The sequence below is a fragment of the Centropristis striata genome, chromosome 8 (assembly GCF_030273125.1).
Source record: "Centropristis striata isolate RG_2023a ecotype Rhode Island chromosome 8, C.striata_1.0, whole genome shotgun sequence".
Taxonomy (NCBI): domain Eukaryota; kingdom Metazoa; phylum Chordata; class Actinopteri; order Perciformes; family Serranidae; genus Centropristis; species Centropristis striata.
Window position 1 is genome coordinate 14,954,599 of NC_081524.1, and position 11,774 is coordinate 14,966,372.

The 11,774-nt window shown below is 37.8% G+C and overlaps 1 protein-coding gene across 2 annotated transcripts in view; it reads right to left on the reverse strand.

Annotated features, from left to right (window-relative positions):
* si:dkey-12j5.1 (uncharacterized) overlaps nt 1-11,598 on the reverse strand; it is a 34,609-nt gene extending 23,011 nt beyond the window's left edge. The window contains exons 1-8 of one of the 2 annotated variants that reach the window (XM_059339702.1): nt 11,281-11,598; nt 11,008-11,120; nt 10,750-10,896; nt 10,452-10,604; nt 7,546-7,655; nt 7,312-7,435; nt 5,937-6,029; nt 5,195-5,263 (exon numbers count right to left, since the gene is read on the reverse strand). In XM_059339702.1, the coding sequence (XP_059195685.1) occupies nt 5,195-5,263; nt 5,937-6,029; nt 7,312-7,435; nt 7,546-7,655; nt 10,452-10,604; nt 10,750-10,896; nt 11,008-11,120; nt 11,281-11,344 (873 nt within the window). In that variant the 5' untranslated portion in view covers nt 11,345-11,598. Of the gene's footprint in view, nt 1-5,194; nt 5,264-5,936; nt 6,030-7,311; nt 7,436-7,545; nt 7,659-10,451; nt 10,605-10,749; nt 10,897-11,007; nt 11,121-11,280 lie in introns of both variants that reach the window. The other variant, XM_059339701.1, reaches the window with a different exon arrangement.
* Between the last annotated feature and the right edge of the window lie 176 nt (nt 11,599-11,774).

The window sequence follows — 11,774 nt, forward strand, 5'->3', positions numbered from 1 at the left end:
ATTGTTAGTTAATATTAACCTTACGCCACTACATCAAGAAGTAGGAATGTTGCCAATATCATGATATGCATTTTTTGTAACCATAAAAAACGTTACGATACGATACGATATGGCACACCCCTATTTTGGCCTCTTAAATTCTACCAAGGTTGCACAATATGTGTACATAAAATAGAACAGAGCAGACCTGTTTAGTGGCTGTATTTTGAATTTATGTGGTAATGCATTTGATAATTATTTGGATCATGTGAAAACAACTCTACTCAAGCACCAACCAAAAGTACAGTGCAGGTGTAAAAAATGCCTCTAGAAGAATTGATGCTGGTTTGAAGCAAGGTTATAATAGTTTTGGATTTTTCATTAGTTTTAGTTTTAATTTCGTTGTGAATTTTTGTTTTCAAATTCAGTTAGTTTTAGTTCGTTTTTAGAGTGAGTTTTCTAGTTTTAGTTTAGTTTTTATTTTTTGAAAATGCTTAGTTTTAGTTTAGTTTTTATTAGTTTTAGTGTTAGTTTTAGTTTTTTTGTAATGGGCTATGTGTTGGATGCCAGATTCAAAGAGGTCATAATAAATGTTTCCTTTATTTCCTTTGGTTTATCATCTCAGCCCCAATAAGGTTATTAACTCTTACAGTTCTGGGTGTTTTGTATTTTGGTTCTAGTGTAAACATCCCAGTCTCAGTAAACATATACACCATATGTTGCATGTTCAAATAGAAACACTGATTTATGAATGAAAAAAGTTAAAAACTAAAAAAAAAACTAAGGACCATTTTCACTATAATTTTAGTTAGTTTTAGTTAGTTTTGTAACCACACAATACAGTTTCAGTTAGTTATCGTTTTTTTAAAAACTCTAGTTTTTATTTTTATTTCAGTTAACGAAAATCTTTTTTCAATTCTAGTTTTCGTTATTTCGTTAGTTTTCGTTAACTATAATTACCTTGGTTTGAAGGCAAAGGGTGGTCACACTAAATATTGCCCAAAACGTTTGCACAGTACTGTTCGTCTCCATTTTTTCATTATCAAAAATATTTTGGGATTTACTGATTTATTGTTAAGTCTTTATAATTAAGATTTAAGACATTATTGAAAAGATCTCACATGAAAGAAAATCAGAGAATGGTGTTCTTGCAATTATCAATTATCATGATTATAAAAAATAAATCAATTAACCCATTGAAGCCTGGAAAGCGGATACGTTGTTTTGTAGTATTTGTATAAGCTCTCAAATACCTTTTGAATTTCATTTCTATCTGCTACAGAGGCTGAAAAATCTATTATTTAGTAGAAGCGTTGACACTTCTGTTGAATTTACAGAAAAACTTCAGGTTTTAGGGGCTTATTTTAAAATCACCCAGAGGTTTTACAGCCATTTTAGGCCTCAATGGGTTAAGAAAGCTTCTCCATTTTTTCACTATCAAAAATATTTTGGGATTTAATGATTTATTGTTAAGTCTTTATAATTAAGATTTAAGACATTATTGAAAAATTCTCACATGAAAGAAAATCAGAGAATGGTGTTTTTGCAATTATCTATTATCATGATTATAAAAAATGAATCAATTAAGAAAGCTATTGTCAATTATTCTTTTATCCACCTATAATTAAGTAGTTATTTCAACACTTCAGAAACCGGCTCAGAAATACTTAAACAAAACCTCAAGCTGCCGGACACTGATCGCTTCCCAGTTGTCTCACTTATGCAGCTTTTAGGCAGCGCTCATGTGCTTCTACTTAATTTCCATTACAGCTACAGAAATCACAGACAGGTTTGGCACGCATTCAAGTGTTTCTCCACAAAGGCAATCAAACTAGGAAAAAAAAAGACCTTGAAAAGCAATTTTGGTGACTTTTTTTGCCCCTTTCAAATTAAGTGGCAGAGAACCACATCTTGCTGAGACAGAAGACTGAAGATTAGTTGTGAAACATTTTAAGGACTTAATATCCCACAGTTGTTGGTTTTTTTTCAATGCCATTTGCAAATAGCATGAGACAAGTATCGAGTGGTATTACCATCAGTTGATGTCATGGTCTCCTTGCTCTGGACCCTACGAGTTAAGTATCTCAAGTATCATAAAATAACCACTTCCAGCCAAATGCACTTCATTTTAAAATTCTTTCGTGAGCTCAGCTGGAAGAAAAATACTCCTTTAAAAAGAATTGTCCTCAAAACTGTTTCAGAAGTCATGGTGTTGGCGGAGTGCATTAAAAGATAATTGTTTATACAGCATGGATACTCCTATCATTTATGCATGACACTCTCCCACTCTGGGTTTATCATTATGACTACTGCAGATGCTGCCCACTGGCAAAGATTTGGAAACCATTCCAATAGTTTCTGCTGTGGATGTAAGCAGCAGCAAATCTTATTTCAGCCTCCGTCAATTTGAATGTACAGTATATTTAGAATATTTCAACCACTTAACCTTACCATCAGACAGCCATGTTTAAGTTTACACGGGGAACTGAGGCCCGTTTACACGAGGACGCTCGCGGGTAAAAACAACAAAATATTTTATCTGAAGTGCCTTTCGTTTAGACGGTGACGGCATTTTTGGGGCTTAAAGACGCAAAAATCTGAAACCACCTTCCAAAGTGGAAAAGTTAAATCCTCTCCTCCGTAGCGTGTCGTCTACACTGACAAGACACAAAACTCTGATCTGATCTGCTCACGTCACGTATGTGTTTACGTCACATACATGCTCCAGTACAGGAAATAAACAAACGTGGGATTATTTCCATGGTGGGACCTTCAAGCTGCTCTGGCAGCTCTAACAAACTTACAGGAGTCTTTCCACCAAATGTACAGGATATGTACAGATAGTATTAGTGAACAGAGAAGGATCTGGAATTACCTCCATCACATTCTGGATGCAGCAATTGGTGGGAGGAGCCAGACGGCTGTGAACGAGACCTGGGAGATCTAGTGATGGTGGAGAACTTTGTGGAAGGAGTAGCTGATGAAAATGTGTGGCGTGAAAACTTCTGCATGCCCAAAGATGCTCTTATGGCTTTAAGTGATGCCGCCTGGCTGCATACAATCCAATTCCACACACTTTAGCGTCACCGTATGCAGCAGATTTCCTCCTGAAAACGCTCGTCTAAACGAGGAATAAAAAGTGAAGACGCGACGCCACTTTTGCGTCTTCTGTTCAGACCGTCCTCGTGTAAACGTAGCCTGAAGCATCCTACGCTTTCTTCAAAGCCACCAGACTCCATTGACAAAAACAGCCATTTTACCACAAAGAACACAGAATTGCTGGTCTACTGCTACCTAAACTGTTTATCTATATAGTGTGTTATTGTGTGACTTTGGTGAATCTGAACCAACCCCTAAGAGCACCAGAGCACAGAGAACATCTTCAGCTCCCTCCATGTGCACTTAAACAGGCTGACTGATGGCGAGGTTAAGCAGTGAAAATATTCAAAACACAGCCTACACTATAACGGATATTGATTACTTTTTAAGTGGCTGAAATGTCATGAGTCACGTGTATAATGTACAAGAATCCTCTTTCAACTGTCACCAAGTAAAGTCATCACAAGCGATAAGATGCCATCTATGTATCATTGACAGCCTTTGGGGAAAACTCCTAATAGCCATTCCTCCTGATTTAATCGGTCTGCTCCACACTGATTTTTCCATAATAACTATCAAGACAATATCATATCAAACCCAGATAATTTGGCCAATATAATTAAATTATTTTTCCAAATGCCTTATTTGCTCGATTCAAACTCGAACCACTTATTGGACTGAATGAACAAGGCCACAACATTTGTCAGACAAAGAACATAACCTCCAAGAGAGACAAACAAAGGCTTTTTTGGCAAAGAATATGGTAGATTTTTTACTCCACTTTTTCTATTCTGAAATGAACTATTTACCAGAAAGAGTTTTATACTCTATGCAGCTACAGAAAACACAAAAAAATGCTTTAATGTGTTTCTTTGGCATATATATTAATCAAATTTTCAAAGCCTTGGCTCAGTTCGGAAGACCAAACAAAATATTCAATAGGGAAAAAAATACAGGAAAATTGTCGCACACTGGCACCCAGCTAAGAAGGTAGCCTTCAAACTGATACACACGACTTTACAGAGTTTAGTTGTGAATAGATTTATAGTCCGCAGGGAGAGATAGTGAGCAAAAAAATGAGTGAGTGTGTTTGTTTATGTGTGACAGAGAAGTAAAAAGGAAGGAAAGAGAAGAGAGGATGTTCTTATCAAATCCGGCTAAGTCCCAGTCTGGGAGAGACGGACAGAAAATATCTTGCTTGCACTCCACTTCCATCCTTGAGCTCAATTTCCATCAGAAACTTTCACACGGTGGATGGCTAAAAGCAAATAGGACCAACCAACGCTGTGCATGGATGTGTGTGTACATATGTGTGCTTGCTGCAAAATCAAGCACTCAGAATTTGTGCAGTTTGTGTTCCGGGGCTTGATGACACCAACAGGAGGATGAAGACAAACGACATGTCAGAAACTGTGGACCGGGACGTTGTCATTTTACTGATACACCTGACAGCCACACACACTCTCACACACACACACACACACACACACACACACAAACTGCAGCTGAGCCGTTTGGGAGTGAGGGGGGGAAAAAAAGGACACTGTTCTCATTTCCTGTCAGTAATAACCATAAACCACTCAACAAGAGTGACTACAAATTAATCACTGGATCACAACAGAAAATAGCTGAACTGCTGTTGGTGTGGCAGTAATCACAGAGAATGACTTCAAGCGTTAATGACTGTGAGGGGTTTTAGCACCGAACTGAAGGCACTGAGCCACTAAAATCAAGGCCATTAATACTGGAAATTGATGAGTGATCCAGAAGTGCGCCGTATCACAGATATGGCAGCAATTCATCAGACTAAAGCTTCTCTTTTTTCCCCTTATTCACATCCCCCCTCCTCCTCCTCCTCCTCCTCCTCCTCCTCCTCCTCCTTTGTGCACCCCTTTACCCCTGTCCCTCTCTGTAAATACCACTCTTCAATTATTGACACTGAACTCTGGAAGGGATAAAGACCAGGCATGGCCTTGCCACCTTCAGTGCTATTCACTAGAAAGGAAAGCACACACACACACACAGACAGAGACACACACACACATGCCAAGCCGCCCTCCCACCAACAATCATACAAAAACCAACAACAGCAGAGTGCACGAGCAAAACATTTTACCTCGTATTCCTCAGACTCGATGAGCAGTTTGGCCGTGGTGACACGAGACTCGTACGGAGGGATCTCATTCTGGAGTAGAAGAAGAAAAGAAAAAACACACAACACCTTCACCTCTACAGTGTTTACACAAACACAGAGTTCTTTCTTTGTCTGATAATAACAAGATCCAATTTCAAGGTACAAAACATTCTGCAGCTACGTGGCTGTTAATCACAGAGAGAGTGTGGACAGGCTGGCTTCAGATCAACCTGCTCCTGAAGATAAGAGTCATAACAGAGGTGCTACTGGGATTTCCTGTCTCATATCATCACCCTACATCTTCTTCTCTCACTATTTGAATGTAGACTCAGTTGCCTGCCATTTATTTGACTTCATTAAGAACCCATTTTAGTTTTGACATTACAGTCATTTCTTTCAGTTGAACAAATTCCTTGTAGTAATTTGCTTACTCCTTTTTCACGTTCCTGCTTTTGCTTTGTGCTTTCATATCCGCTCTGTCTTTACACACACACACACACACAAAAGCACACAGGTTTGTGGAGTATTTGTTCCATCTCTTATTTTTTATTATCCCTCGTTTCATTATCTCTTACTTTTTATCTCTACTGGTGTCCTTGTGTTTGTGCTTCACTGCAGAGCACACTGTGACAATCCTGTTAGTTGAAAGTGCTTTATAAATAAACTGGGATCTTATGAGCGTTGCTCGCTGTCAGAGTTGTACTAAGCACAGCTCCAAACTCACCTGCATGTCTTCTTCTGCGCTGCAAGAAGCTTCACTCTGTTTCTGGGCAGGTAGCCATAACCCAACACTCTTCAACAGGTATTCTTTGCCTTCCTGAAGACAGAAAATGCACGCATGTGTAAACTCACAAGGATATGTACAACTAAACCTGCATATACACACACCAATGAAGACACAAATTGACTAAAAGGTGAAGAATCTGTTTGAGTTTAAATTACTTTCACAGGCTGGATCCCAAGTGCGTTGTAGATGTCAATACAATTTTTATTAATATAAGGTTGATTTTTTTTTTTCCAAAATTAGTACCAGAGTATTCCAGAACAGACTGTAGCTGGATGGGAGATGCTATGAAGTGTGACTGGAGCCAGTCTGACCCCTACAGTTGACAGCTGGTACTACAGACCCACTTCAGCTCAGCAGAACGTCTTGTTTTTCCCCAGTCTGGTGATGCAAGAGCATGAAGAATGATTGTGGAAGACACTTTGCGTTTAGTTACTCAGATTTTGAGCTATCCACCACTGACACCTTGCCAATACAAAGGAGGTGCCTTGAATTTTATCCGTTGTGCTCATGGCCTTGAAGGATTCCATGAAAGAAAAGTGCCTTTCCATTAAGAATGCATTGACTACTCAGATTAATCCAGACTTCGCTGTGAAATTTTTTCAGTGCCTTTTTAGTTTTAAATGGTTACAGCGAACACTGAAATACAGTTATTGTGTGTTAAAATATGAAATCCCAGACTTGCAGCATATTTTATTCAACAACATGGGAGAAGCGTTAATGGATGTAAATCATGTCTTTTATTTAACGCAAAGATCCATTAGCGACCTGAATCACAGGCAGCAATGTCTTACCACTTTTACATTTCTTGCAGAAAAAAAAACACATTCTTATGCATGTAGGCTCTACATTTGTTTCTCACAGGATTTTTTTTTTCACCTTAAATGATGTCTGGCTTTTAAAAAAAGTTGGTAAAGCAGCAATAATTGAAATGTCTCTTGAATTTCCTTTTTCGAATTAGTAAAAAATAGAATAATGTCATAAAGATATTCCTCCAAACTCATGTCAGATGTTTCATACTGCAAACTTACTTGGAGCATATTTTCCAAATTGAGTCCAATAGGCTGCTGTCTCATCCTTCTCTCATTTATCAGATGACTATATGACCTCAACGATCTGCCCAGTAATTAACATTCCTATCGGCATGACCCGTCTGTGTGTGTGCGTGTTAATGCAAGTGTCCATCTGCTGATTAATGGCATACAATTCAATTTGCTCAGAATAATTAACTCAGCAGATTCCTGCTTTAATGTGGCGATAACTCATCCTGAGAGTGCGCGCGTGTGTGTGTGTGTGTGTGTGTGTCTGGACTGACCTGGTTTCTCTCTGTACTGAACAGGTAACTTGCCATGAGCTGAAGAGCCTCAGGGTTGTCATGGTGATACTGTAATGCTCTCTCAATGAACCCTCTGCACTTGTCTGCAGCTCCCTCTTCCATGCTACATGCACACAGACCGACAGAGAGAAAGACAAATTTCAGCTCATTACCAAAGCAGCAACATGAAATATGGTTATAAGTGTCAAGAGTGTAACTCTGTGTGTTCTGTACCAGAGGTCTGTGAGATAAATCTCTGCCACGGAGCAGTAGGCTACACAAACATCCTTTCCTGTGGGGAGCTCCGTGTTCTCATCTGGTGGGGCAGCAGCTCCAGCCTGAGCCTGCTGCAAGAGGAGAGGGCAAATGTATGGAAAGAGTTCAAAAGTTTTGCTAAGTTAAATACACTACCGGTCAAAAGTTTTAGAACACCCCAATTTTTCCAGTTTTTTATTGAAATTCAAGCAGTTCAAGTCCAATGAACAGCTTGAAAGGGTACAAAGGTAAAAAAAAAAAGGTAAGCTTAACCAAAACTGAAAAATAACGTACATTTCAGAATTATACAAGTAGGCCTTTTTCAGGGAACAAGAAATGGGTTAACAACTTAACTCTATGGAGTCTTGGGCTATTTTGTCCATTTTTGAATTCTTTTCATGTCTTTGTAAGTCATTTTGTGTCTTTTTTGGTCATTTTGTGTCTTTTTTTAGTCATTTTGTGTCTTTTGGTGTCTTTTTTTGTCATTTTGTGTCTTTTTTTAGTCATTTTGTGTCTTTTGGTGTCTTTTTTTGTCATTTTGTGTCTTTTTTTTGTCATTTTGTGTCTTTTTTTAGTCATTTTGTGTCTTTTGGTGTCTTTTTTTGTCATTTTGTGTCTTTTTTTGGTCATTTTGTGTATTTTTTAGTCCTTTAGTCCAACATAAAATGTGATTTTGAATCTTTTTTTTTACTTTCAAAACACTATCATGCTCAATAAAGAATTTTAAATGTTGCAAATGTGCATTAATTTCAGAGTACACTGAGACATTAAACTGCATCATTTTCAATTGAATTCTGGAAAAGTTGGTGTGTTCTAAAACTTTTGACCAGTAGTGTACATCAAGTAGATCTGGCTTGTTTTTACATTGTTGCTGGACTGCATTTCTTCTTTTTTTGGTTGTTTGTTTAAAAAAAAAAAAAAAAAAAAAAGACTGGGCAGATACTGATAAATGCTCATAAGATGTTTTTCTTATCCATGTAACTGTAACAAGGTAACATGTATTTGTTTGTATTTGTCTGGCATAAACATCAATAAAAAATAATAATTAAAAAAAAGTTAAATAAATCAAAAGATACTGAACATTGCATGCACGTTTTTTGTTAACAATAGAGTTATCAAATAAAGAAAGCATTGCACGACTTCTCTTTAATCCCAGAGAAACTCCGTCTGAGTCTACAGCGGACATTTTGACATTTCACAGTAAAAGCACAGGTGTTAATCATAAAATTAATGGCAGCTAAATTCCATTAAGTTACTTCGGTTTCAGGGTCCCGGTAGTGTCAATGCTGGCTCACTGTCACGGCGTACTTGGCGAGAATGGAGCCATTGTTAATATTGTTAGTAACAGCGGTGCTTTCCAGCTATGACAAGTGAAAATGTCTGCAGCACAAAAGGCCTGTGAAGATTTGAATTATACACAATAACTCACACCTTTTTCTTGTTATATATAACATAATGTTTGAAAATAATGAAGAGGCTGTCAATTCAAAGATTTGTATGCTATTTCTTATGAATACTTAAGAAAAGTAGAGATGCACTTTATCCATTTCTTGCCAGGTCTGATCTGGATCATTACAATACCTGAATTTGGATATCTGCCAAAACCAATACTGCCAAGCACATCACGGCTCTTTTTGAATAAATTTACATTGCATTTCAATTTTGCAATACATTTAAATGTATATCAATGCAATTTTCCTGAACTGTAAGCAGGCTTAGGCATATATGTAGGCTTCACATACAAACTATTTTAGATTTTAAGAAACTAAAACAAATAAAGTGCAACGCATTGTCAATTTCATTGAAGTAGATTTCAATACAAGAGTTCAAAAGTAATACAAGAATTAAAAAGAGTGCAATGGCAAATTGACAAGCCATTGCAAAGCTTTCAAAGTAAATATTGGAATATGGTATTAGGAAGTTTGGTTGTGTGGATTAGGAGGCTTGTTTTAAGATTTTGTTTCACTTCTACCTGTCTTGTACTTGCATGCATTTTAAATATGTTGCTTCTTTTTGTTGTTGTTGTATTCTATTAAAGTACTGTATGTGACTGATGCTCCAAAATAAAAACATTTGAAACAAGTAGTTCACAGGATTTCTGATTTTCAGCATAAAATATGGGCTTTTTGTGGATTGGTAAATTTGACAATGTTTTTTCTAATACGCTGTACTTCATGTGATTAGTATCATTTTTAATACATAAAATAATGAATAATAAGTAAATAGTGAATGGCTTGACTGCATTAATACAGCACGTTTTTAGTCTTAGAAAACACTAAAAGCCTAACCTAACCTAAAGCTAACCCTTTACAACCCAAGCAAGAATTCAAAAGCCTGCATTCACCCATTCACACACACACACACACACACACACACACACACACACACACACACACACACACACACACACACACACACACACACACACACACACACACACACAGTGCCACCTGCTCATCGGTAGAAATAGATATATCACATGCATGCTCAAGCAATGATGGTGCAGTACCACATTTGGGGTTCAGTTGCCCAAGAACACTACGACAGGTGCAGGGGTTGAAGTAAAACTACAAAACATATGTGTTGTATTGTCCACTATGACATGATTAATTTATGTTGTTAATTGAACTGAAACACCTCAATATATACTTTTCATAACAAGGTGATATGTACTTTAGATAGATAGATAGATAGATAGATAGATAGATAGATAGATAGATAATTATTTTATACATTGTTCAACAGCACCCTCTTGTGAAGATAAATACAATTACACTAACATTAAGACTTGGGTTCAAGCCTTGCCATTCCACCTGAGTTGATGTTGAGTATGTATCCCAAAGTAACCATACAGAGTGAGTGAGCATGTATGAGGGGGCACTCACTGTGGTTTCTGCTTGTTTTTCCAATACAGACAGCAGGACTTGTATTCCTTTAGTGTAGTACTCCACGGCTTCCTGGCCTGTGTGGATTTGTCCCAGGTACATGTACTTACTGTGGCCTACATCTGGGCTCAGCTCCACTGCACGCAGAAAAGCTTAAAGATGATTGGTCAAGGAGACTCTGTCCTCTCAAACAGCATGACAACAGGTTAATTTCTACTAGCTGCTATCTAACAACGTTTTGATTAAATAAGTTATGACATGCAAACCACAAGAAAACATAAACCTGCATAAAGGATATTCCTTTAGCCTTCTGTGTGTCCCCTAGTTCAGAGCAGATGTGTCCCTGCATGTCTAGAGCTTGCAGGTTGCTGGAATCCACATCCAGGGCTCGTTGACAGAAAAGGCCAGCCATCTCAAAGTCAAAACTGTCCATGTATTCCTCTGTCTGCACAAAGGATGATCACATGATATAACAGACATGCAGTGGATGATGAGTATTAAAATGCATTCAACAAGACATGGCATATCTTTGTTGTGGATATACTGCCAATGTCACCTTTTCTAATAGTTGTTGCACAGAGTATTTCTCAGATGTCTTCTTCTTTGCTTTTTCGTGCATTCTTAGCTTCATCCTGTCTTGAGGAGACAATGCCACAGGTCCTGCATCTCCTGTGAATAAATAAGTGGAGAGTCAGCGTTAGTTTTGATTCATTTGCTCACGTAAAGCGTTTAAAACAAAGCACAACAGGTTCATTTCTACTAGCTGTTATCTAAGAGGTTTCAATACTGTAAATAACTAGCAAAATGTTGAACCAGTGAAGAAAATTACTGTTTAGGCGATTGTCTTTTCTCTTCGGCTTGCTTTTCTTTTTGCCCTTTGCCTGTCCTCCCATGTTGCTGGAAAATAGGCCTTAAATTTTAACAGTTTATGTCTTCAAAAGAGACTTTTCCCAAAGTATGAATCTTACACGCGTGTAAAGCTAAAGGAGTGCATTGCGCATGCTCGAAGCAGCGGCTGGGTGTCTGCTACGGAAAGAGGTAGTGGACATAACATGAACGGCTCTCACATAACCTTTTTTTAACGAAATCACAGCAAAGAGGGCATGTATGCTGTCATAAGTTGTTACATCGCCATTTAAACGTATTCTTTAATACTGGTATAACTATAACCTTCCACAAATTATACTTTTCCCCTCAAAATTGCCGCTTACTTAAAGCGGGCTTTAAATGAATTAAACGGTTGCCAGTTTGTGGGCGGGTGCTCGATATGATTGACAAGCATGTAGACCAATGGGGTAACACGTTGTAGCTGTACCCCTTGAC